Source organism: Engystomops pustulosus, chromosome 1 (assembly GCF_040894005.1).
Source record: "Engystomops pustulosus chromosome 1, aEngPut4.maternal, whole genome shotgun sequence".
Lineage (NCBI taxonomy): Eukaryota > Metazoa > Chordata > Amphibia > Anura > Leptodactylidae > Engystomops > Engystomops pustulosus.
Genome location: NC_092411.1, coordinates 202,997,995 through 203,025,442, shown reverse-complemented (window position 1 = coordinate 203,025,442; position 27,448 = coordinate 202,997,995). Strand labels below are relative to the sequence as shown.

At 41.6% G+C, this 27,448-nt stretch overlaps 1 protein-coding gene across 1 annotated transcript; it reads right to left on the bottom strand.

Moving 5' to 3' along the window:
* On the bottom strand, positions 1–27,290 carry LOC140071089 (alcohol dehydrogenase 1-like). Its single transcript, XM_072118377.1, has 9 exons — positions 27,133–27,290; positions 20,872–20,973; positions 16,558–16,699; positions 15,237–15,324; positions 12,404–12,623; positions 11,964–12,224; positions 2,728–2,863; positions 1,177–1,315; positions 1–274 (listed from the first exon to the last, which is right to left on the bottom strand). Exons 1-9 carry the CDS (start codon positions 27,148–27,150, stop codon positions 247–249), a joined length of 1,134 nt encoding a protein of 377 aa, XP_071974478.1. The 5' UTR covers positions 27,151–27,290; the 3' UTR covers positions 1–246.
* Between the last annotated feature and the right edge of the window lie 158 nt (positions 27,291–27,448).

Below are 27,448 nucleotides of genomic sequence, written 5' to 3'. Positions count from 1 at the left end.
TCGATGAAACCAACCATTTTATTATTGAGAAAGATGATGATTTAAAAGGTAACATGTTACAGGTCAGAAATATTTGCCTATATAAAATCGAAAAAAAATACCCAACTCGCTGTAGTAGCAGTCATCAAACCCAACAGAAGACAAAAGAGAAAAACAGTGTTGTATACAACAGTACATTTAGATAAGTTGTTCAAATAAAACATGAAAGCATTTTTATGCTGCTCATTCCCAGGTGATTTTCCATATTTACTTCATGAGAAGGACCGTACGTACACTGTAAAATGAAGAACATTAAGACTTGTATTAGTGCATTGATAGTCAAGCAAAAACATTAACAGTAATACTTTATGGAAAAGCCCTAGAGTTTAATAAACTTCCACCACCTAAGACAGCCTTTGTAGTATTAAAAACAATGGGGCTCATTTACTTACCTGGTCCTGTCGCGATCCAGCGGCGCGTTCTCCGATGAGGATTTGGGTCTTCCAGCGATTCACTAAGGTCGTGCGCCCGATGTCCACTAGGTGTCGCTGCTGCGCCGAGGTCCGCCGGAGTTCACCATCCTATTCCTGGTGCAGGTAAGTGCGTTTCAAGCGACACATTTTTTTTAAAAAATACCGCAGTTTATCCAAATCCGGTTTTTCCAGAAACCCGGGGCAATACGGTGGAAACCGGTAATTTTTGGGAAACCCGACGAAAATGAGCCCTTAGTAAATGAGCCCCAATATTTTTCTTAATCTGTGAGCAATATTTCCAATAAAGCCAAAGTGTCATCCCTTAATCTAGCAACCGGTGGCCAAAGAAGATTGATAAAATTAGTGGCCGGGCACCAAACTGTAGTCACTATGGCAATGAAATTGAGCAAGCGCTGAGTCAGCAGTTAAGACTAACAGTCATTAAAGTGATCCTAATGCAGATGACACATCACTTGTGTTTTGCATGACCAAATGATAGACCTGAACGGCTGATAGTTGCAGGAATTAGGTAATAAGAAATTGATGGCCTATCCTAGGGGTAGGCCAGCAATATATAATACAAAGCAAACCCCCATGATGATCGGTTTCAATAAAAGAAATTTTATGTCACACTTAATGTCACATTGATTTTTTTACTTACGATAAAATATGCATGAACAAATTTAATAAAATTGGAAACATTAATAGATTGAGATATACTCACGCTTTTCCATTTCTCATAAGGTCGAAGCCTTTATTGATATCCTCAAATGGAAGCCTGAAACTCACCAGAGCATTAAGGTCAATTTTGCCAGCCAGTAATTCATTTACTAACTTAGGAAAGTCAAGGGGTGCCTTGTAATCTGCAAAGCAAAATGGAATAGGTTTTCTCTTTTAAACAAGTAACCAAATTATATTTAAAGGAAATCTACCATCAAAATCCATCATGATAAATCAGGGGGACTCACATATCCAGTCACCATGACTGTGGTAATCTTCTTTTATTTGTTATACATGGCTTCCTTCCTGCTAAAATCACCTTTAAAAATTGTGCTAATAAGGCTAAGGGACTACCCTAGCTTATCTGCGATCTGGCTTTACAGACTGTTAAACTGCCCACACTTGTCCCTGCGCCCTCAGCAGGGACATACGGCAGGAAGTGCATACTGCACAAATGCTGAGGCATCATGGGGGAGGGTTAGACAGTGTAACAGACTGTAAAGCCAGATTAAAGAGGGGCTAGGGTTTTTAGCATAACTGGTGGATGTTACCAGAGCCCCTCAGTGCTGTAGCTTCACAGGCTGTTAAAGAAGAGGTCTCCCCTCCCACTGCACTTCCTACTGCTGCTAGATTACACAGAGGGAGAATAGAGAGCAGGGGGTTGGGTAAGCCATGTTGTTCTCATTGTAACAGCCTTTGAATCTGCAGCAATGAGGGGTCTGGTAACACACCAAGAGCCCTATAGGCACATTAATATAATTTTAAAAGTTGATTTTAGAAGAACATGGATAACAAATATAAGATGATTACCACAGTCAGCTGTGCCTGGATCTATGAGTAAGTTAATGAAAAGCAAAATGATGGTACAGTATGTAACACATCACAAAACACGACAGTCTCAGTATATACCTTCTAGATTTTCCACTTTGCTTAGTAACAGGCTGATACGAAGGCCAAAAAAGACAAGATTCTAATGTATATACATACTTACGTGCTTGATTTTAATGGTAGTTTTTATTTAAAGCACATCTACCATCAGTTTGACTGATGGTAGATGTCAATCATGACATGCTAATATCTTTATGCACAAATCAGTTTTAAGTGAAGAAAGAAACTGCATATTTGCTGCTAAAATTATTAAAATATATTTAAAATATTATAAAAAAATATGAAAAAAAAAAGAGCTGGGAACACTCTGGCTGACAGAACCCGAGTGCCTCTCGGCATCGCCAGATTCTATGTATGCACCCCCCTTCCCACTGACCTGGCTCCTAGCTAACTGGCTGGGAGCAGGATTTACTGTTTCAGCATTGAAGGGCCCATACATCAAAAACCGAAGATGCCAAGGGGCACTCAGGTGACATCAGCCTGAGAGCCTCCGGCTCCTTTACGTATTTTTTTAAAAGTTGTTTTAGCAGCCAATACGCTGTTTCTCTATGCACTAAAGAAATGAGCATGTAATGCTGGACATCTACCATCAGTGAAACTAATGTCCTTTAAGAGAAAATCCTATAATATTAGATTTAACTTGAAATTATCATTTTGTAAAACTCACCTCCCAAGAAGGCGCCTTGCAATGTACGTCCAGTTAGCAGCCACATCACATCAAGGGGTAATCTGTCTGTGAAAGCAGGCACACCGATAATAGTGGCAGAACCAAAGGCATAATTAGTGGACTTAATCATGGATACCTAAAATGCAAAAAGAAGTTATCATTTAATAGAAGAAAATTAGAGATGAGCGAGCACTAAAATGCTCGGGTACTCGTTATTCGAGACAAACTTTTCCCGATGCTCGAGTGCTCGTCTCGAATAACGAGCCCCATTGAAGTCAATGGGAGACTCGAGCATTTTTCAAGGGGACCAAGTCTCTGCACAGGGAAGCTTGGCCAAACACCTGGAAACCTCAGAAAAGGATGGAAACACCACAGAAATGGACAGGAAACAGCAGGGGCAGCATGCATGGATGCCTCTGAGGCTGCTTAAACGCACCATTATGCCAAAATTATGGGCAACAGCATGGCCATGACAGAGTGACAGAATGAAGCTAGATAGCATCTAAAACATCCAATAATTGACCCTGACACTATAGGGGACGGCATGCAGAGGCAGCGGCAGCAGCGGCAGGCTAGAGAGTGGCATGGCGACATACCCTAAATGGACTCAGGCTTCAAACCAATGGGTGGCAGAGAGGAACCAAAGGAGGTGAGCAAGAAGCGCTCAAATAATATCGGTACATGATAAAAGTTTGCCAGTATATTTTGTGGATTACACAGCAGGGTGGCGACAAAGTTAACATGGAAGCCATGAAAACAATCCAAAATTCTGCCTGACACAGCTCGTTTGATAAGGGGACCATGTATGGAGGCAGTGAACTAGTAGTAGATTAAAGGTGCTGCAATTAAAACTATGTTAGTTGGATCTTGGGATGGAGCTGGCGCTCCGCTGCCAGGCGAGCTTTCGCCAATCCAAGCCCCTGTCTCTAGGCTACTCCCCAAACAGCACTTCTAAGAACCTTTTGTATAAGATCAAGTGTAGTAGCGTTCTTATAAGTTTAGGATATGGCGGGTGAGGGGAATGTAAACAGATGCGCAAGAAGCGCTCAAATAATATCGGTAAATGATAAAAGTTTGCCAGTATATTTTGTGGATTACACAGCATGGTGGCGACAAAGTTAACAAGTTTGTTGTGGAAGCCATGAAAACAACCCAAAATTCTGCCTGACACAGCTCGTTTGATAAGGGGACCATGTATGCCTACAGTTCATGCCAGTCGCTGCACTGGCTGCCAGTCTCCATTCGAATACAGTTTAAAATAATAACCCTCATCCATAAAGCTCTGTATAATGCTGCACCCCCCTACCTCTCCTCTCTTATCTCAGTCTATCGCCCAACCCGTGCTCTTAGATCCGCCAGTGATCTTAGATTAACCTCTACCCTAGTGCGGACCTCCCACTCGCGTCTCCAAGACTTCTCTAGAGCTGCACCAATTCTATGGAATGCTCTGCCCCGGACTATCAGACTAATACCTAACCTCCAAAGTTTCAAACGTGCTCTTAAAACCCATTTCTTTAGGCAAGCCTATAACACTCATTAACTGCATGAAGTTTTAACTCTTCTACTAACCCGTTCTGTGTCGTCCTCCCATCTGTTATCCAGCAACCAACAGGCACCAGACTTCTCTGCAGTCCCATTCACCCTGGACCTGGTATATAAGATGACGGCTGAGTGGTTCAAGCGACAGCAATTCCATTTATTATATTTTGTTCTATTCCCTAAGAAGAATGGCTTGACCATTAAATATTCTTTTACCTCGTGTTACCCCATCATCTTCATAAACCGTAAGCTCTGGCGAGCAGGGACCTCACTCCTGTTGTTCCATACAAATGTTGTGCTCTGTTACATTACATTTGTATTTGTTTCCTATGATTTGTAAAGCGCTACGGAATATGATGGCGCTATATAAATAAAGATTATTATTATTATTATGGAGGCAGTGAACTAGTAGTAGATTAAAGGTGCTGCAGTTAAAACTATGTTAGTTGGATCTTGGGATGGAGCTGGTGCTCCGCTTCCAGGCGAGCTTTCGCCAACCCAAGCCCCTGTCTCTAGGCTACTCCCCAAACAGCACTTCTAAGAACCTTTTTTATAAGATCAAGTGTAGTAGCGTTCTTATAAGTTTGGGATATGGCGGGTGAGGGGAATGTAAACAGATGCGCAAGAAGCGCTGAAATAATATCGGTAAATGATAAAAGTTTGCCAGTATATTTTGTGGATTACACAGCAGGGTGGCGACAAAGTTAACAAGTTTGATGTGGAATGCCCTGTAATATCTCTTGGACGGTGTGCCTTTTATCGCCTAGGCTCAGCAGTTTGAACACCGCCTGCTGTCGCTTAGCGACGGCACTGCTGCTGTGCCTAGAGCTACCGACTGATGGCGCCATGCCCACGGATGGTAATTCGGAGGAGGAGGAGGTGGAGGAGGGGTGGGAGGAGGAGGAGGTATAGTAGGCCTTTGAGACCTGGACCGAGGTAGGCCCCGCAATCCTCTGCGTCGGCAGTATATGACCAGCCCCATGGTCAGACTCGGTCCCAGCCTCCACCAAGTTAAGTGTAGTAGTGTTCTTATAAGTTTGGGATATGGCGGGTGAGGGGAATGTAAACAGATGCGCAAGAAGCGCTGAAATAATATCCGTAAATGGTAAAAGTTTGCCAGTATATTTTGTGGATTACACAGCAGGGTGGCGACAAAGTTAACAACTTTGATGTGGAATCCATGAAAACAACCCAAATTTGGGACGATGTATGGAGGCAGCTATATGGACAACTTTTGGAGGTAGCAATGGAGACAACGTGTGGAGGCTGCTATGGAGACAATTTAATTTGGATAGTGCCTGTATGTGGCAGTCCAAAAAAGTTTTCAAACCAGAGGAGAAGGTAGGTGGCTCTCCAGAAAAATGAAATAGATTGAGTGCCTGTATGTGGCAGTCCAAAAAAGTTTTCAAACCAGAGGAGCAGGTAGGTGGCCCTCCAGAAAAATTGAATAGATTGAGTGCCTGTATGTGGCGGTCCAAAAAAGTTTTCAAACCAGAGGAGCAGGTAGGTGGCCCTCCAGAAAAATGAAATAGATTGAGTGCCTGTATGTGGCAGTCCAAAAAATTGTTTAAAACAGAGGACCGGGTAGGTGGCCCTCCAGAAAAATTAAATGCATAAAGTACTATAGCTAGAGCCAGTGGGCCCTGTCAAAAAATAGCCAGTTTCCTCTGCTTTAGTGTACAAAGAGGAGGAGAAGGAGGAAAATGAGGAGGAGGAGTGCATAAATTATTCAGGTTGAGCTTCCTTCACCTGGTGGAGATTGGAAATTATGAGAAATCCAGGCTTTATTCATCTTAATAAGCGTCAGCCTGTCAGCGCTGTCAGTCGACAGGCGTGTACGCTTATCGGTGATGATGCCACCAGCTGCACTGAAAACCCGCTCGGACAACACGCTAGTGGCAGGGCAGGCAAGAACCTCCAAGGCGTACAGCGCCAGTTCGTGCCACATGTCCAGCTTTGAAACCCAGTAGTTGTAGGGAGCTGTGTGATCATTTAGGACGATGGTATGGTCAGCTACGTACTCCCTCACCATCTTTCTGTAAAGATCAGCCCTACTCTGCCGAGACTGGGGACAGGTGACAGTGTCTTGCTGGGGTGACATAAAGCTGGCAAAAGCCTTGTAAAGCGTACCCTTGCCAGTGCCGGACAAGCTGCCTGCTCGCCTACTCTCCCTCGCTACTTGTCTCGCAGAACTACGCACTCTGCCGCTAGCGCTGTCAGAAGGGAAATACTGTTTCAGCTTGTGCACCAGGGCCTGCTGGTATTCATGCATTCTCACACTCCTTTCCTCTCCAGGGATGAGAGTGGAAAGATTTTGCTTGTACCGTGGGTCCAGGAGAGTGAATACCCAGTAATCGGTGCTGGAATAAATTCTTTGAACGCGAGGGTCACGGGATAGGCAGCCTAGCATGAAATCTGCCATATGCGCCAGAGTACCAACGCGCAAGAATTCACTCCCCTCACTGGCCTGACTCTCCATTTCCTCCTCCTCCAACTCCTCCAACTCTTCTTCTTCTGCCCATACACGCTGAACAGTGAAGGACTGAACAATGGTCCCCTCTTGTGTCTCGCCAACATTCTCCTCCTCTTCCTCCTCATCCTCCTCCACCTCCTCCGATATGCGCTGAGAAACAGACCTGAGGGTGCTTTGGCTATCAAAAAGGGAATCTTCTTCCCCCGTCTCTTGTGACGAGCGCAAAGCTTCCGACTTCATGCTGATCAGAGAGTTTTTCAACAGGCCAAGCAGCGGGATGGTGAGGCTGATGATGGCGGCATCGCCACTGACCATCTGTGTTGACTCCTCGAAGTTACTCAGCACCTGACAGATATCAGACATCCACGTCCACTCCTCATTGTAGACTTGAGGAAGCTGACTGACCTGACTACCAGTTCTGGTGGAAGTTGACATCTGGCAGTCTACAATCGCTCTGTGCTGCTGGTAAACTCTGGATAACATGGTTAATGTTGAATTCCACCTCGTGGGCACGTCGCACAACAGTCGGTGAGCGGGCAGTTGGAGGCGGCGCTGCGCTGCCCTGAGAGTGGCAGCATCTGTGCTGGACTTCCTGAAATGCGCACAGATGCGGCGCACCTTCGTGAGCAAATCAGACAGATTGGGGTATGTCTTCAGGAAACGCTGAACTATCAGATTTAACACATGGGCCAGGCATGGCACATGTGTTAGTCTGCCGAGTTGCAGAGCCGCCACCAGGTTACGCCCGTTGTCACACACAACCATGCCTGGCTTCAGTTTCAGCGGTGCCAGCCACAGATCAGTCTGCACCGTGATGCCCTGTAATAGTTCTTGGGCGGTGTGCCTTTTATCGCCTAGGTTCAGCAGTTTGAGCACCACCTGCTGTCGCTTAGCGACGGCACTGCTGCTGTGCCTAGAGCTAGTGACTGATGGCGCCATGCCCACGGATGGTAGTTCGGAGGAGGAGGTGGAGGAGGGGTGGGAGGAGGAGGAGGCATAGTAGGCCTGAAAGACCTGGACCGAGGTAGGCCCCGCAATCCTCGGCGTCGGCAGTATATGACCAGCCGCAGGGTCAGACTTGGTCCCAGCCTCCACCAAGTTAACCCAATGTGCCATCAGCGATATATAGTGGCCCTGCCCGGCAGCACTCATCCACATGTCCGTGGTCAGGTGGACCTTGTCAGAAACGGCATTGGTCAGGGCACGGATGATGTTGTCTGACACATGCTGGTGCAGGGCTGGGATGGCACATCGGGAAAAGTAGTGGCGGCTGGGGACCGAATACCGAGGGGCGGCCGCCGCCATGAGGTTGCGAAAGGCCTCGGTCTCTACTAGCCTATAGGGCAGCATCTCCAGGCTAAGCAATCTGGAGATGTGGACATTAAGGGCTTGGGTGTGCGGGTGGGTTGCACTATATTTCCGTTTCCGCTCCAGCGTCTGGGGTATGGAGAGCTGAACGCTGGTGGATGCTGTGGAGGATCGTGGAGGCGACGATGGGGTTTTTGTGCCAGGGTCCTGGGCAGGGGGCTGACTATCAGCTGACACAGGGGAAGGAGCAGTGGTGTACACGGCCGGAGGTGAACGGGCTTGGTGCCACTGAGTGGGGTGTTTAGCATTCATATGCCTGCGCATACTGGTGGTAGTTAAGCTAGTAGTGGTGGAACCCCTGCTGATCCTGGTTTGGCAAAGGTTGCACACCACAGTCCGTCGGTCATCCGGTGTTTCCTAAAGAACCTCCAGACTTCTGAAAATCTAGCCCTCGCCGCGGGAGCCCTCGCCACGGGAGCTTCACTACGTGACACATTTGGCGCTGATGCACCTGCTCTGGCCCTGCCTCTCCGTCTGGCCCCACCACTGCCTCTTCCAACCTGTTCTGGTCGAGGACTCTCCTCCGTCTCAGAAGCACTGTGTTCACCCGGCCTCTCAACCCAGCTTGGGTCTGTCACCTCATCATCCTACGATCCCTCAGTCTGCTCCCCCCTCGGACTTCCTGCCCTGACAACAACTTCACCACTGTCTGACAACCGTGTCTCCTCATCGTCGGACACCTCTTTACACACTTCTTCCACCACGTCAAGAAGGTCATCATCACCCACAGACTGCGACTGGTGGAAAACCTGGCCATCGGAAAATTGCTCAGCAGCAACCGGACAAGTGGTTTGTGACTGTGGGAAGGGTCCAGAAAACAGTTCCTCAGAGTATGCCGGTTCAAATGCCAAATTTTCCTGGGAGGGGGCAGACTGGGGGGGAGGAGGCTGAGGTGCAGGAGCTGGAGGAGTGCCGATTTCGGTGACATGGGTGGACTGCGTGGAAGACTGACTGGTGGACAAATTGCTCGAAGCATTGTCGGCAATCCACGACATCACCTGTTCGCACTGTTCTGGCCTCAACAGTGCTCTACCACGAGTCCCAGTAACTTCAGACATGAACCTAGGGAGTGTAGCTCTGCGGCGTTCCCCTGCTCCCTCATCAGCAGGTGGTGTCTCACCCCGCCCAGGACCACGGCCTCTGACCCCTGCAGTAGTTGGACGCCCACGTCCCCGCCCTTGTCCTCTACCCCTAGCCCTCGGGTTAAACATTTTGAAAATGAAAGTGATAACTTTAATTTTTTTTTAAACTTTTTTTTGTGTTTTTTTGGGTTTTTTTTTTTTTTGTGTTTTTTAGTTTTTAAAACCAAACGATGCTATCCTATTGCTATGGCTATTTTCTAGCCAAGTATGAAAGCACACTGCTATGCCAGATGAGATGACGCTGAGTTACGAAAAAATAAACGTAAAATAAAAAGTAAATGGCAGACTGTGCCTAATTGAAATCAAACCCCTAATAAATTTTCCAAATTCGGTCTTTGCGATGGATATGTGCGTCACTAAGCGCTAAACACAACGGTCGCAAGTCTCACTACAAATTCCTCACAATATGGTAGTAGATGCACTACAGCAAGGACAGCCACCAGCAGATCAACCAGAAATAAAATATATATAACGCTATTGTAGGCCTAAGTAAGCCGTTTGGATTCTCCTATGGCTATTTTCTAGCCAAGTATGAAAGCACACTGCTATGCCAGATGAGATGACGCTGAGTTATGAAAAAATAAACGTAAAATAAAAAGTAAATGGCAGACTCTGCCTAATTGAAATCAAACCCCTAATAAATTTTCCCACTTCGGTCTTTGCGATGGATATGTGCGTCACTAAGCGCTAAACACAACGGTCGCAAGTCTCACTACAAATTCCTCACAATATGGTAGTAGATGCACTGCAGCAAGGACAGCCACCAGCAGATCAACCAGAAATAAAATATATAACGCTATCGTAGGCCTAAGTAAGCCGTTTGGATTCTCCTATGGCTATTTTCTAGCCAAGTATGAAAGCACACTGCTATGCCAGATGAGATGATGCTGAGTTATGAAAAAATAAACGTAAAATAAAAAGTAAATGGCAGACTGTGCCTAATTGAAATCAAACCCCTAATAAATTTTCCCACTTCGGTCTTTGCGATGGATATGTGCGTCACTAAGCGCTAAACACAACGGTCGCAAGTCTCACTACAAATTCCTCACAATATGGTAGTAGATGCACTGCAGCAAGGACAGCCACCAGCAGATCAACCAGAAATAAAATATATAACGCTATTGTAGGCCTAAGTAAGCCGTTTGGATTCTCCTATGGCTATTTTCTAGCCAAGTATGAAAGCACACTGCTATGCCAGATGAGATGACGCTGAGTTATGAAAAAATAAACGTAAAATAAAAAGTAAATGGCAGACTGTGCCTAATTGAAATCAAACCCCTAATAAATTTTCCCACTTTGGTGTTTGAGGTGGATATGTGTGTCACTAAAAGCTAAACACAACGGTAGCAAGTCCCCCTGCAAATTCCTCACAATATGGTACTAGCTGCAAATAAAAAAAAAAAAATGTATAACGTTATTGTAGCCCTAAGAAGGGCTGTTGGGTTCTTGTAGAATCACTCCTGCCTAACACTATTCTAATAGAACAGCATAACGCTTTCCCCGACCAGCAGCAGCTCTCTCCCTAGCAGCATCCAGACACAGAATGATCCGAGCAGCGCGGGCAGCGGCTAGTCTATCCCAGGGTCACCTGATCTGGCCAGCCAACCACTGCTATCGACGTGTAAGGGTACCACGTCATGCTGGGTGGAGTGCAGAGTCTCCTGGCTTGTGATTGGCTCTGTTTCTGGCTGCCAAAAAGCAAAACGGCGGGAGCTGCCATTTTCTCGAGCGGGCGAAGTATTCGTCCGAGCAACGAGCAGTTTCGAGTACGCTAATGCTCGAACGAGCATCAAGCTCGGACGAGTATGTTCGCTCATCTCTAAAGAAAATCAATTAAAACATAGGTTTAAACCTAGAATTCTATGAAATTTGGAGGAAGCAAATAATTTTTTGTACAGCTGCGCAATGAACTCCATAATAGACGCACAATAAAATCCTTATGTCCTTTTTAAACCAGTGATGTTCTGGGAAATGAAAAGCACCAATGTGTGACACTGTCTTTGTACTGTGTCCCTAAAGATGCGTGGATAAAAGTTTTTGTATAATTATTTTTGTTTTGTCGTCTGTTTAACTAGTATTTTCAATGATCCATAAAATGTGGAGAATGCTAAATCTGTACTTGTAAGGAAATGAATGGGATATACTGTTCAGTGTTCAGTGTTAGGTTCATTTAAAGTGATTTTTACACTATGAATATTTATAAATGTAGTATTTCATGGTTGCCATTTAGATACATCGTCAGTCATGAAACTGATGGCCTGAGCAAGAAATACTTGTTAGCTCTCTACTCACTTGAAAACAGGGTGCCCCAGGACTCCCTCCTATGATACCCCTATATTTCCTAAAATTACTGGGTTTATGCTGCAGGGTAAATACAGGCAATTATAAACCGAGATAACCGAGGGCAGGAAATTGTCTAGAGAGATGTTCATCATGACGTTTTCTCTTCGCTGGAGATGTGCAGATGTGTCACAGACATAACAAATCTTTAAGGCAACATAACTGTACAATTTTGCATCACAAAGCAGAAAGCTATATGTGTTATTAAATGGTTAACCTGTCTTGTGAACTGCAAGGGTTTTTTTCTGCACATTTTTCACTGACCATTGTTTTCCTTAACTGTAACCAAAATTTGATAAAGGTTGTATATGTCTCTAAACCGGGAATATCATGTCGTGAAATATTGGTTGATGGCTACATAAAACAATTCTTACCATCATATCAACATTTCCAATGCATTCAAATCCATAATCAGCTCCTCCATTGGTCTTCTCTGTAATAACTTCATCGATGGGTTTGGAATGATCTTTTGGATTCACACATTCAGTACATCCCAACTCTTTAGCTTTTGGAAATTTTTCAGGATTGATGTCAACTCCAATAATTTTTGTGGCACCAGCAATTTTGCAGGCCATGACAGCTGACATGCCAATACCTCCTAGACCGAAAATCACACATGAGCTTCCTGGCTTCACCTGACGTAAAGGAGAAAATGAAATGGGTGGATAATAACAATGTTTAGAAAACATTTAAAGAATATTTTCACTGTTACTTTCCAATTTTTTTTTAAATCATTCATAAACAGTATCATTTTTCAGAGCAGCCCGATTCACTTGAGTATTAGATAATACTCTCTATATTATATATATCTTACTTTTGCAGTGTTGAGAACTGTTCCAAAACCAGTGGCAAAGCCACAGCCAATCAGGCAGACTTGATCCAAAGGAGCAGCTTTATCAATCTTACAAATGGCAAATTCATCCACAACAGTATATTCCGTGAATGTGCTTGTGGACATGAAATTATGGATCATTTTTCCCTTAATAGAAAATCGGGTGGTTTTGTCATGCATGAGACCAACATTTTTTCCAACACTAAAAAAGAACACATGTAATCAATCAGCAAGGTAGTAAGCCATCTATTGTATGAGTAAGAACTTGTATTATGGAAAGTCATAAAAACAAAGTAAAAACATGCAAACTACATGCAAAAGTTGCCTTTGGTCAAAACCCAGATGCCATTACCACAGGACAACAGTGTAAATAAAACATTTTGTAACAATTTATTATGTGATTTCTGTGAAACTTACCCTTTCCCAACCCTCTTCACAGCAGGAGGAGGATTCTTAATACTTCTTATAAAAGTAAAACCATGGGCATGATACAAACAACTTTAGTCCTCATGTACACAACCATTATGGTGGACGTGATCTGGGCGCAAAATTAATAGCACCGGATCACGGAGCAATGAGCACTTTGTGTCTAATTGCGCCATGACCTGGCTGAGATGGGCTTTTTTTGGAGAAAGGAGGGTTGAGCAGCCCTCCCCTCTCCTGCACAGAGTTGTGTGCTCATCCAGGTTTTGGCCCAGGCGGCCACACATCAGTGTGCATAAGGCCTTATGCTGACAAAAAGGAATACATAATATTTTTCCCTTAATGCAAATGCCTATTTCTATCGGAAGCTGTTTTGTTTTATGATATTTAGCTCGAATAATAAAGTAAGACAAGCAAAAATTCGGATGGTGAAAATTTCTGTTGATTGGCGAGGGAGTGTTTTTAAGTTACATTAGTAAAATGCCCGGTTCTGTACAGCTGAATTCATAAATATGAATTTTGAATGTGTTAAAGGTGTCACTGTTTCACAAAAATATTCATTTATTAACTAATTTATGTCTCGATGCACATTTTTTCAGTTTGATATTGAATCAGAGGCATATGGAGTTTTTAGGAGCTAATGGACATGTATGGCACCCCTATAATGGCAAATCTACTTATTTCTATCATTACAGGTTAAGTAGATAATTTGATAGAAATGTTAATTTTGCTTATTATGTATCCATACACATTCCTTAACCCCTTAACACCATGTGACATAACTGTACTGTATTATGCAGCTAACACCCACTGTCGGTGCTGCCACCAATTGCGGAAGTCAACCATTAAAATACACGCAGCCACCATAACTTCATAGTGCACGCAGCCACCATAACTTCATCAGAGGAAGTGATCCATTTCCATAACAGCCATGAGTCTCTGTGAGTCTTCAGGGCCTGTCATTTAGATGGATATTTAATGGTTTGTCAGTGACAGCCTGATACAGATCATCAGTAAAATGCCAATGTACTGCAATACATTAGTATTGCGGTATATGTTAGGATCAATCAGACCTCCTAGGGGTCAAGTAGCTTAGGGAGTCTAAAAATACAGTAAAAAATGTTCCAATCACCTTCTTTTGTAACTGAATTAAAAATAAACAGATTAAATCATCACTATGGGGCACATTTACTAAGGACCTTGCACCTGTTTCCTGTCAGACTTTGCACTTTCTTTAAGGTGTAAACTGCTTGCACAGGTATTTAAGAAGTGTCCGAGCCAAGTTTGCACATGGGAACTTTTTGTGGCAGCACTGTACTATTTGTCATGAAAGACACATTTCTGCACTGAAGGGGGCATTCTAGAGCCCCATGTTAAAGTCGCACCAAATAAAAAGTGGTGCACTTTTTGCTGGAGCAGCACAGAGGACACCAGATTCATGAAGAACGTGTGGCAGAAATTCAGAATCTGGCGCCCCCTACACTACACAGGCAAACTGCATATAGTACACACTGCACCGTTCTTAGTAAATGTGCCCCTATGTTCAGTATCATCACATTCCAAAATTCTTGTTAAAATATAAAAATAATTATTCCAGACAGGGAGTTCCTTAACATAAAACAGCACCAAAATGTCGGAATAAACAAGAAAGGTCTTACACTCCCCAAAATGGTAGCAATGAAATGTCAGTGCATACTGTAAAAAATTATGAAGTATAAAAAAGTAATTAGGGTCAGATATTGGGAAATTTTAAAATTTTTAATACAAAAAGTTTGAAAGTTTAAAATCTAACCAAACTTATATAAATTTTAAATCTCTGTGATTATACCGACACAAATAATCAAGGGGAGATGACATTTGGAATGCACAGTGAAAGCTATAAAAACAGAGCCCACCAGGAAACATATTTTTTTATCTATTTCCTTAAAGAAGTGTCTCCGGCACTGAATGATACGAGAGAAGGTTAGAAAAACACAGCCATGAAAACAATGGATGCATTTCGACATCTGCTGGTTAAATTTTCATCAATTTCACTGAATTTCCATTTATTTATTTTCAGCTTCCCAGTACAGAGCAGCGACAATTTAAATACAGCCACTAGGAAGTACAATTTGTTATGCAGAAAACAAGCCCTTGAAAAGCTTTTTACACAGAAAGGGGGGGGGGGGGGTGCAAAATGGAATACATAAAAAAGAGAAAGAGGCATTAAGGGGTTAAAATCATAGCAAAAGTCATACTTTTTATTCCAATTCATATGTTATGGCTAGATGCCCTAAAATCTGCAAAGGCAGTCGATTGCACTCTAGCTGCCCACCTAATCTCCGTAAATTTATTTAATGATGGGAGTCTAGCCAATGTCAGTAAAGTATCAGGTAAAGAGAAAATAACATACTCATTTTTTTCGCAGAAGTTGCTATCTTCATGCAGGCAGGCTTTACACTTCATGCACATTGGGCTGCACAGCAGGATAACATGGTCTCCTAAATAAGAAGGATTCAATGGTCAGAAATAGACTTCTAGTTGTAACTGCTACTAAATTCTCAAACTCATTGACCCACAGAGGGTGCCAGATTTTAGGATTTCTGAATCTGGTGCCCCTGCACCATTTTTGTTTTGGTGTACCTTTAACATGGGCCGTGCAACACATTTCTGTCGAACTTTGCATGATAAATGTGGCGCACGGTCTGACTGAGCACATTTCAGTGCAGAATTTAGTGTTGCATCGGGTATAGTGTCGCGTGTGCCAGAAATGTGTCTCAGACATTTCTTAAATACCAGTGCAAGCAGGTTGCACTGAAAAGAACACAGCCTTTAGTAAATGTTGGCCATTGTCTTATACATTTGGATAGTTACTATAGAGATAGGAACCAGTAGTGGATTATAATGTAGGCTGTTTGCACTGTAGCCCAGAGCCCAAGCCTTCAAGGGGGCCCATGACCACCAATAGCACCCACCAAATTTTGTACTCAAAAGGGCCTTCACCCATGAAATCCTTGTACATCTGTTCCTGCACTCAATGCACAAGCACGCAAGAGCTATTTTAGGACCTTTGAAGGTCCTCTACAGGTCTTAGAAAGTAGGCAAAAGGAAAGCATCCTCCATTCCCCAAGAAGCTTGATTCTCGTACCATAAGTAGGAAGTGATTCCAGATATGTAGGGGATATAATATTCATACAGCCCAGGACCCATGGCAGGCTAAATCCGCTCCTGCTAGGAACAGTAGCAAGGTGTAAACATCTTTGTACAGGTGCCTATGGATGTTACCTATGTGATGGGGCTGTTTAGTAAATTTTTGAGGAAATGCAATTGCCGTTCTTTTTCAGTCAAGTGAAAAATTAACAATACTACTTCATCACTGCCAGATAACTGTATTTGTGGGATTTTTTTTTTTACGTACAACCCTGAAATAATTGCAAAGCCTAGCACCACCTAGCAGCAATTATTTTCCTTTCACATGAAAGGGGTCTGAAGGGGGCGGGGTTGTCACTGTAGTGGGTTAGTGCAGATCATTCCTGCCCCTTCTCCGCACACTGGCTATAGCCTGAGAACATTCAGGCTTGATTGCAATTCTATGGCAGGCGGGAACTGGCATAGTAATAACCACTGGAGCAGAGTCCTCTAATTACATCAGGTAGCGATCCTAAATCTTCCCCATACAGTCTAAATTAAAGAATTGTTTTGCAATGCTAATTTCCATATAATCTGTTTGTTACCTGGCTGAACTTTGAATACTCCTTCCCCGACACTCTCAACAACTCCAGCACCTTCATGTCCCAAAATAACTGGAAAATTCAAACTGGCCATTCCACCTTTTAGGGCATGGTCATCAGTGTGGCAAATTCCACTTGCATAAACCTGTAATAGAAACATTTTAGGGGCATTAATCATTGGTTTTGCGGCAGTTATTTGGCAACCACATATTTCTTGAAGAATAGACAGTAGAGGAGATGTATGAATCTGTCTGTGCCAGCATTGATTTGTACCGGAAATGCCATGCACCACATTTATTGAGGGTTTTAGATCATTTTTAGGTAGTTTTGGTAAAAGGGGGTGTGGCTGCACCAGAAAATAGCCTGTGCACCAAAAAATTCAGTCTGTGCTCCAGAAAATTAATTATTATTAATGATTGTCGCACAGTAAACTATACCAACTAATAGGTACTGCACAGTACAGCTTTCCGGTCTTATACTTCACCAGATTAATCATCCAGCATCAGACAGTGATAAATCTGGCGAAGTAGAGAACTGTCTAGTTCTGCTCTAACTGGTCTATAGACTGACACATTAATAAGTATTTGCAATCTGGTTTACTGGTTATTAGTTAAATGTAGATACTATTAGGCATTGATGACACCTGGAATGTCACTGTAATAAGAAATAGAGGCAGTTAGCTGATGTGATCAGGATGATGCAAGGGTATGGCTACTGGATTAGGATTTGCTCTAGTCAATCAGTCAGGAATTTTGAAGATAATCTGCAATCTGAATATGAAATCACATGTTGATTGACATATGTTTTGTACCACCAAGTACAATGTATAATGTAAAAATAAAAACAGTCTGACCGGAGCTCCTTTTGTGTCCTTTTGTATATCCTTTAGGGAATCCACAATTTTGTTCCATCGTCTCATGGACATATTAAGTAATTTGGATGTGGGCTGGGAGGATAATATCATTCTGTGCTCGTGTGATGTTTCAGCCCTGTATACTTCCATACCACAAAAATCAGGAACCAATGTAATCAAAGAGAGGCTAGATAATTGTCAAGAGATCGATTGGCTAAAAAAGAACTTCTTGGTGGAAGGAATACAATTCTGTTTGGAACATAACTATTTCTGGTATGACGACCATTTCTATGTACAGGTTGGCGGAACAGCCATGGGGGCCAAATTTGCCCCGTCGTTCGCCAACCTATACATGGAAAAATGGGAGGAGGAGTTTATTTTTGGAGAGAGAAATATCTTTTCGAACAATGTTGTTCTATTTAAATGCTATATCGATGACTGCATAGTAATATGGAGGGGCACGAACAATGAACTGGAGGAATTTGTGAAATATATAAATAACAATGAGTATAATTTAAACTTCACCCACGAATTAAGTTCTTCACCCACTTTTTAGATCTGGAATTATTTCGAGAGGGATGTAGAATAAAAAGCAGGAACTACTTCAAACCAGTAGACGTGAATAGCTTCATTCAGTTTGATAGTTGTCACCACAGACCGTGGATTGACAATATTCCCAGGGGCCAAATAACGAGGGTGGAGAAGAACTGCACAAATTTCCACGATAGAGAAAAACAAGTAGCGATCATTAAAGAGAGATTTAGGGAAAGGGGATATCCTGACGAATTATTCCTGAATAAAGAAAAAAAGAGAGTAGAGGAAGAAAGCAATAAAATCAACTCTATGTTCGTTACTACATTCTCTAAGGAAGCGCTAAAAGTTAGATCTATCATACAAAAGCACTGAAGGGGGACCCTGTAATAGGGGATAAACTAATTGATAAACCAAGAGTGATTTTCTGTAGGGCTCCGTGTTTGAAGGATATACTTACCAACAGTTACATTAGAAATGAAAATCCTAGATATGGTCCAGATAGAGTTAATAAGTTTGCACACTGTAGAATGTGCAAGGCATGTAAAGAGACGAAACAAGTAAAAATAAAAAAATAGAAACTTCACCGAGGTAAATGGGCACAAAATTAAATTGAATATGGATATGAATTGTGATGCAATGAACGTAATCTATATTTTAATGTGTCCCTGCAACTTGGGTTACGTAGAGAGTACAGGCCGGAAGATCAAAACAAGAATTGGCGAACATTGCCGAAATATTAAGAAAGGAGTTACTAGCCATAGTGTCTCTGCACACTTTAAAAAGGTACATAATTCAGACCCTAGTGGTCTGCGTTTTATGGCAGTAGAAAAGGTAAAAACACACTGGCGGGGGGAACAAATGAACGTTAAATTAAGTCGAAGGGAGGGACACTGGATATATAATTTGGGAACTTTGACACCGGGTGGATTAAATATAGACTTTGAGTTAAAATGTTTTTTGAAAGAGAGTTAGAAATTATAATGGATATCAGCTACAATGACTCCAATTCTGGGGAGACACTCATGAAGATTATGAGAACATATTAGCAACATACACGTTGTGAAAAAGTTCCTTTCGATTAGGGATAAGGGAAGAATTGATACTTCTAGATGTATACGTATTTGGGAATATTGACTAATAGAGCATGATTGGAATAGGAACACTGGTGAAAATTAATAGAAACACTGGTTAAAATTAATGGCCATAGGAGTGTTGTATATTTGAAAAAGAAAAAAATGTCCGTATGGGCTGCACAATACAAATATGATCGATTTATATATAGATATACACGGAAATGAGTGAAGACAACCAATGGGGATTGACATATTGGTGATGTTATATATATCCTTCTATACAACATATAGGTATGTGGAAATACCACTCTAGTTTGATATAGGCATTGTAGCTACATATCCTCTGCTGGTGATAGACAAATCTCTCGGTCATTGACATACTTATGGTGTAACATATATCCCCCTATAAAACATGCAGTTATGCGGAAATACCACTTTTTGTTCGATATAGATGTTGAAATAACGTACCCTTTACTGAAGATGAACAAACCTCTTGAAGTAGGGATTCCTCGCTTGGACTGATCAATTTTTCTGCAGTAGTGTAGACAGGGATCTAAGAATTGGCGTCTACACATTGTTAGTTGTGTGAGAGGAGATGGGAGGGGTTGAACATCCCATTCTAAACAGCCCATTGGCTGTGAACGCACCTTGACGATCAGCTCCCGAGAACGAGTGACGCGTGATGTCATATAGAGGGTGTGAACTATTCAGACCTCCTGAATGGACGCCATATACAGGGTGTGAACTATTCAGACCTCCTGATTGGAACATTTGTGTTTTCCAGCATCCACACGAATGGGGAGCGGCACGAGAATTATGAATGAATGAAACCATAGGGGGTGTGTGGAGAGGGTGGAATGTTTCGAGATATATTAGATTGGGGAAAGGTGTGTAGCAATAAGGGTTATATATTTATCATCCTGGTAGAATATTTTGTTAGCTTTATGTACACTACTATATTATGTTTACATGCAATAGTTGTTAAATGGTCCCATGTATTTAATTTGTATCAGAATAAAAGATAGCAATTGTGCTGTAAGAAAGGTATAAAAGGACTGAAAGGACATTAGCCAGAAACGCCCCGGAAGAAGCCGTGGTAGCGAAACCCTGGGTCGGGCGAACTATTGAGACTGGCATCCACATGGTAGATTTTATATGCACATTTTTTACTTTTGCTTTGTGAGTATGTTTTATCTGAATAAATTTTAATCTGTTTGAACATACTGCACTATTGCAGCTTAAATCTTTTCTACAGTAGCCCTACATTTTATTGAGTGGTTACGAGATATAAGAAAACGCAGCTGGACTGTCTGAACAGGGGTCTATTCTCATCCAAATATCGCTTGTGTGAAATTGCACTAGAGAAGTTTCCAAGAGGGAAAGTGGAACGAAATTGTGGATTCGCTAAAGGATATACAAAAGGACACCGGTCAGACTGTTTTTATTTTTACTATTTGTTGGACGTGGGATCGATCCGTGACTGTGAGGTAGCTCCCAATAAGGTTTGGTGTGCAACTCAGAATACTTTGATTTTTACAATGTATAATGTATTCTGCAGAGCTAATTCTTAGCATTTGCTCACATCTCCTATTTCATTATAAATGAAATTGTATCAGCACTGTTATGGCTCTTACTATAAATTGGAGTCATAGGGCAGATGTGAGAAGAGGTTTAGATATATATGAAATAAATAAAGCTTAATTTATAATTGATGTTATTTGTACTGTCCAATATTTTCTATGGATCTCTAATTTTTTAAGACCACTTTAATTTCCATAAAAAGCTCTCTTTATTTCAATGCCAATTAACAAATATCCAATACATACTAATAAAAATACAAAAGCATGAGTAGCTTACCTTAACCCGAATTTCACGGGCCTTGGGTGGAGCAACTTCAACTACTTCAATAACTAGTGGCTTTTTAAAGCCATAAGCGACTGCAGCCTTGCTTTTTATGACCTGAAATAGAGCAAAGAATTTTATTAATGGGTTAAATATGCTAAGTTACAACGGGGGACATTTATCTTTTCTCTTTCTAGTTTTCTAGTTCCTTTTTGTCCAGTTTCTTAGTCTAATTTGTCTCCTTCTGTTAAATTGCACTTTTATCTCATAGTCTAACATTCATAAATAGTACATGGATACATGGATTTGTTAGATAAATACATATTTACATAGTTTATACAGTAGAAAAAAGACCATGTCCATAAAAAAAAATGTCCATCAAGTTCAACCAAGGGATTAGATGAGGAAGGAATTTAGGGGAAACAATTCTGTATAACATAACCGTCAGTGTTATTTAGGTGTAAAAAGGTATCTACACACAAGCTCTCAGTTGCAAGTTCGATGCAAGAACGCAGCTATAAAATTTTATCAAGATGGTATAGGGTTCCGACCCTCCTGCATTCGATCTACCCCTCGCTACCGGACACGTGCTGGAGGTGTGGCGTGGAGAAAGGAAACATGCTCCACATATGGTGGTCATGTAGTAAACTCCTCCCATTTTGGGACCAGGTCTGTGAGATTTCTAAAACTCATCTTAACGCCCAGATCATGGGCGGACCGGAAAGTGCCTTGCTCTCCATCTTATCAGGGGAGATTAAGAAAATAAAGCGCAGTTTACTTCCATTTGTCTTATTAGCAGCCCGTTCAGTAATCCCCAGAAAGTGGCGATCCCCCAGCCCTCCTTCAATCTCTGACTGGTTACAGGAAATGATGCAGATCTTCCGCATGGAAGAGATAATGGCAGACATCAATTGCTCTTCAGTCAAATTCCTCAAACTATGGCAGCCTTGGGTGGTGTTCAGGGACACCCCAACATTTAGAGGGCTCTTGGGGTCTGGGTGAGGTGGGGACGGGGGAGGGAGGCCCGTGTTGGCCCTGGCTTCCTGGAACAACCCCCTACCCTGCGTCCATCATTTCTTTCCTACCTGTATCCCCTAACTATCCCTCCTTGTCGCCCCAATCCCCCTGTCAGTCTCCCCTGTTACGTGATCTTCGTTAACACGCTATGTCTGATCTCCCGCCTAGAATGTGGTCTGGAAAATTGTACCGAGATTACGGGGGGACGTCGCTTATAAGCCAGTACCTAATAGCCTTGCATACCCTTCATGGTGGAGATTATTTTAGATAACCAAAGGGTACAAATCATCTGATGATCAGCCCAAATGGGAAATTGACAGCAAATAAACTCTGGTCCCTTGACGACATAGACACCTAAGCATAACTCCGGAGTAACTATATGGCGCAAGGAATCTAATTGTTTCTCCAACGTATATATAGTACTTATGATGCACAAATATTGGAACATAAAAATTAGGCTCCCTTGAGTTGACGATGGAGACTACAGCAGACATAGCTTATTGTCATCTGTTTTATTTTGTTATTTCTCAATTTATAATATGTTTATTTGGAAAATGTAAAACTTCAATAAAATTGATTGAACATAAAAAGGTATCTAGACCCTTCTTGAAGTTCTCTGCTGCCCCTACTGTAATCTCTGCTGCCCCTTCTGTAACCAACCCCTGAGGCAGGCTATTCCACAGATAGTTCTCATAGTAAAAAAGCCCTGTAGCCTCTGGTGATTAAAACTTGCTTTCTCCAGATGGAGACAGTGCCTCCTTGTCTTTTGATTTGATTTAACCTTGAACAACTTTCCACCATATTTTTTGTATGGACCATTCATATATTTGTATAAATGAATCATGTCGCCTCTTAGTCATCTCTTTTCCAGACTAAATATATCTAGTTGTTTTAATCTTTCCTCATAACTGAGACTCCTCATACCCCTTATCATTTTTGTGTCATGATAAGGAAGGGGTAGACAGGTCAGAGTGGGGGCAGCCTATGTTGGTGGGTGGCAAAGTAGGTTATGAATGGGGGAGTAAGGCAGTGGATAGGGTAATCCACAAGTTACAAACCAATAGTGAGGATATGTGTACCAGTAAAATTACTATAAATCAAATAAATAAATGTGGAAAATTAAAGTGTATGTTCACAAATCTCAGAAGTATCACAAGCTAAATGGGTGAGTTTGAAACCCTGGTATTAGAGGAACAGTTAGATATAGTTGGTGTAGCGAAGACCTTGGCTCAATACATCACATGATTGGGGTGTTGCCAGGGTTCAGGGTTAGTGGACCCACTGTACCACCGTGGACGATGACGTCCTGGAACGGAGTCTAAGTGGTACCCATTTTTCACCAGAGCCCACTGAAAAGCGGGTTGGACTTGCTGTGGCGTTGTACCACCAGGTCACTCCACAGGCTCGACTTTGTCCGCGGTGGCGGCCAAGGTGAAGTACAGAGTCATAGAGCAGAATCATAGTCGGGGACAGGCAGGAGGTCAGAACAGGCAGCATGGGATTGTAGTCTGTAGTGGAGCAGGAGGTCAGGGTTGGCAGCAGAGGAGCGAAGTCAGTAACTGTACTGGGGTCAAAACGGGAAGTCAGGATGAACACGCTAGGCAAGGAACACAGCTTTATTCTAAGGCACGAGGCCCAAAGATCCGGCAGGGGCAGAGGAAGAGGCAGTCCATTTCTTAGGCCAGGCAGCCAGCAGCACCAATTAGCGGTGCTCTGGCCCTTTAAATCTCACCGAGCACTAGGAGGCGGGGACACGAACGAACGTTGTGTATGTCTGTATGACAGATTGTGAATGAGACAGTAGTGCGAGGAGGCTGAAACTTTGTGGGTTGACATTCAAAGCCAGGAGAAAACAATTTTTGGTGTAAGTTATAGACCCCCCCCCCCCTACAATATCTCTGAGGAAATAAGGGTCACCTATATAAACAGATGGAGCAAGCTGCACAGGAGGGGACCATAGTGATAATGGGAGACTTTAAACTTTCCAAACATAAATTGGGGTCATAGCATTTCTTCATCTATGAAGAGAAGACATTTTATAAACTTTCTGCAGGATAATTTATGGTACAGCTTGTAGAAGATCCCACAAGAGGTGATGCATTGTTGGTCCTCGTGATTTCTAAAAATGCGGAAATTGCTCAAAATGTCACTGTTCGAGAAACCCTTGGGAACAGTGATCACAACTTACCGTAATTATTTTCCTCTTAAACTATAAAAAGAAAAAACTTGGGATAATCAAAAACATTAAATTTTAGGAAGGGTAATTTCCAGAAATTCAGGGCTGCACTACAGGACATAGGCTGGGATCCGATACTGTCACATGTTAAATGGGAGACATTCAAATCTATCCTGGGTCATTATACTTCTAAATTTATTCCTACAGGTAACAAGCATAGATGGGTGAGATTACACCCTGTGTGGCTTACAGCTACAGTTAAAAGGGCAATAAATGATAAAAATAGAGAATTCATAAAATATAAATTTCACGGGTCACCTGAAGCCTTCAATAATTACAAGATGCTTACTTAGATCTGTAAGAAGTAAATAAAATCAGCCAAAATACAAAATGAAAGTCAGGTGGCCAAAGATAGCAAGAGTTTTTTTTAAGTATACCAATGCGAAAAAAAATGGGTCAGAGCAGGTTGGACCCCTATATTCTGAAAATGAGGCCTTGGTGACTGGAGACCAAGAGAAGGTGGAGATACTAAATGGGTTTTTTTTAGCTCCATTTAGGTAATAGAAGAAAGACTGGTGTGGGTTGTGCCAGTGTGGGTCATGCATCCTGTAATATAATAATTCCTTTGTTTCCTTTATTTATATAGCGCACACAGATTACGCAGCGCATATAGTCTTCCTGATTATTGAGTGCCTGCAACCACTAACAAATCCATTGAAAAACAGTGCACTACAAGTTGTGAAGCAAATGTGGAATAGTCGCAAAAAATTTTGCAAAAAAGTCTTGGCAACACTTTTGTTGTAACATTTAGAAGAAAGGTGGTGATAAATCCCAACTACATTAAGAATCACAGGAGAACCCATAACCTAATTTAATAAACTCTTTAATGATAACCTGTGATGTATTACATGTTGCTGCCCTATTATTATATCTTCTCAAAACCTAAATGGTTATCTGCACATTTGAAAACCAAAGATGGGATCTTATGAGTTATACCCCATTATAATGATATGAATATACTTAGATTTAGGTCATAGTGACTGACAAAAATGGTATATTGCTGCTGAGGGCAATGAATTAGCATCTGCAGAAGGTAATATTTTACAGTCAGAGAACCCCATTTTAGACTGCCAGTTTATCTTTGTTACTTAAAAATTAAAATGATTGCCTTAATATTATACTACAATTAGTCTTGCGTTTTACGAAACTGGCATGGCAGATAGGAAAGTGCAATAATGGATCATGAATGGAGCAAATAATCTATGTATTAGGCTACTTGCACAATGGATGTTGCACTGTATGGGTTGCTGTGGACCATTGTGTGTCATTAGCGGATGAGCTCCATTCACAAACGTGAATGGGGACGTGTGCTAGGTGTAGAATAAAGGCAAGTATATGTCGCCAGGTCAGAAGGATTTCAGAAAAATAAGTAGAAAAGACCATGAATCTAATCTAACATATGTTCTACGTTATGCACTTTTCTCATTACTGCTAAACATGTACTAACCATGTCCTTGAATGACCTCAATGGTAACACTGGCTGCCAAACTGCCGGAGATACTCATAACAAAGTAAAAGCTTTGCTACCCCTCCCTCCCTCCATCTCTTGTGCCCACATCTGTTTGTAATAGGACGCTGGCATTCACACTACTGAAGGTTTCGTGTATAAGTGGTGTGTATTTATATTCTTCCATTCTCACAATCATATATGTATAAGCAACTCTGAATAAGAAAACTGATAAAGGATGTTTGTAGCTGGTACTTTACCTTTACCTATAATTGTTGTATGTATTTTTATTATAACTGATATTGTCTTAATATTAGTTCAAAAGGCAACTGTACTTTTCTGTAGTAGCTACACTATAGTGCACTGTTGAAACTGTGACAATATTCACTGCTACTGTACACATCACAAGTGTAACAGCAAAATACAAATTATAAAAAGCAAAATAAAAAAATGTAATAAATTAAAGGGTTCGTAGACAAAATGTTTGTCATTGCAGTTTTAGTTAAACATAAATAAATATATCAAGTATATATTACACAGAAATGATGCCTGATAGTCTAGAGTCCAATACCACTATTCAACTTTACTAAATGTAGCCACAGTTCTCTCCCACACCAGCCTATCAATCTGTATGCAGTATTATTGACCAGAAAACTACAGTAAGAAGCAGCCTTCAGAGGTAAATCTACAATGAGAGGACTTGCTGGAGTCTAGTGCTCTTAGCTATAAATACCGCCATGTACAACACATTTATTCTGCATGTAGTAAGATGCAATGATAATGCCTTCTTGCTAATACTGGATATTAGATTCAGAGAAACATACCTATAATTACATACATGTTCCATGCAAAACTTTATGCGCCTTTGTATTTAATTAGTGAGCAATTCTAAGCCTTATGGAAATGTAAATTGTTTCCTGTTTTAACTATTTACTGTTCCATAACTATTTGCTTTTTTGCAGATTGAAGTAATCACATCACTAGCAATGTCTATAAAACATTTTACTAGAGATAATAACTGCCAGTACAAAAATACACAATTCCTTACAGTGAAACCTATGGATGACCACCCACAATTTTAATAAGTAAAAGGGTTTTATGCATTAGACAATGCATTAGACATATGCAAAATATGTTGCAGAAGGTGGTCTTTCTCAAAGAGATGGCATTCTGAGGAGGTTTATGGAGCCAGCTATGAGATACTATATGCAGTTTGTTTTTGACAGCGTGTTTGACTTGATAAAACTGATAAATAGCAATGTAAAATATGCAAATATAATAATTTCTATAACTGTTACAATTAGAAAATATTCTCATTATCAAAGTATATCATAGGAAATAACATCACTTTATTTGACCTAAACTTTGACATCCATGATGTCTTTCTTTAAGAATAGATTATGTATAATGTAATATGTGTTTTTTATTTTGTAGATCCGTATGTAGATGTAGAAACCATAATAGAAAGTAGTAGTAATAGTAAAAGTAATATCCTTACAAAGATAATGGATTTTATAAAGATATCTACCAGGTATAGGTGCTGCAGTGCACAAATGCTACATATAGGAGAACATACCTTTCCTGCAGTTGACATCTCTGCTCAGATAGAAGGATTAACAAATAATCAAGTTTTATCTGCTGGACAAAACTTGTCTGCATTCATACAGACCCAGGCTCAGTTTATATAGAGGACTGTACCTAAAGTTGAATACACCCATTAAAGAGCCCTTTCTTGGCAGTAAATCTGATCACCTCATCAGCATTCTAGAAGACAATTTTCATCAGGGATGACAGACCTACAAGTCCACACAGTACTAGTTTATCCCCTATTATGTTCCTTTCTTCTACACCTTTAGCTAAGTCATTGTAGCTAAGCCTGTATTCTTGGCTTG

Excerpts from the sequence above, each read along its gene's own strand:
- LOC140071089 (XM_072118377.1), bottom strand. Across the intron at positions 2,864-11,963 it reads TTGGAAATGTTGATATGATG|GTATCCATGATTAAGTCCAC; the intron begins GTAAGAATTGTT and ends TTTGCATTTTAG. Across the intron at positions 275-1,176 it reads CTTATGAGAAATGGAAAAGC|TGTACGTACGGTCCTTCTCA; the intron begins GTGAGTATATCT and ends TTCATTTTACAG.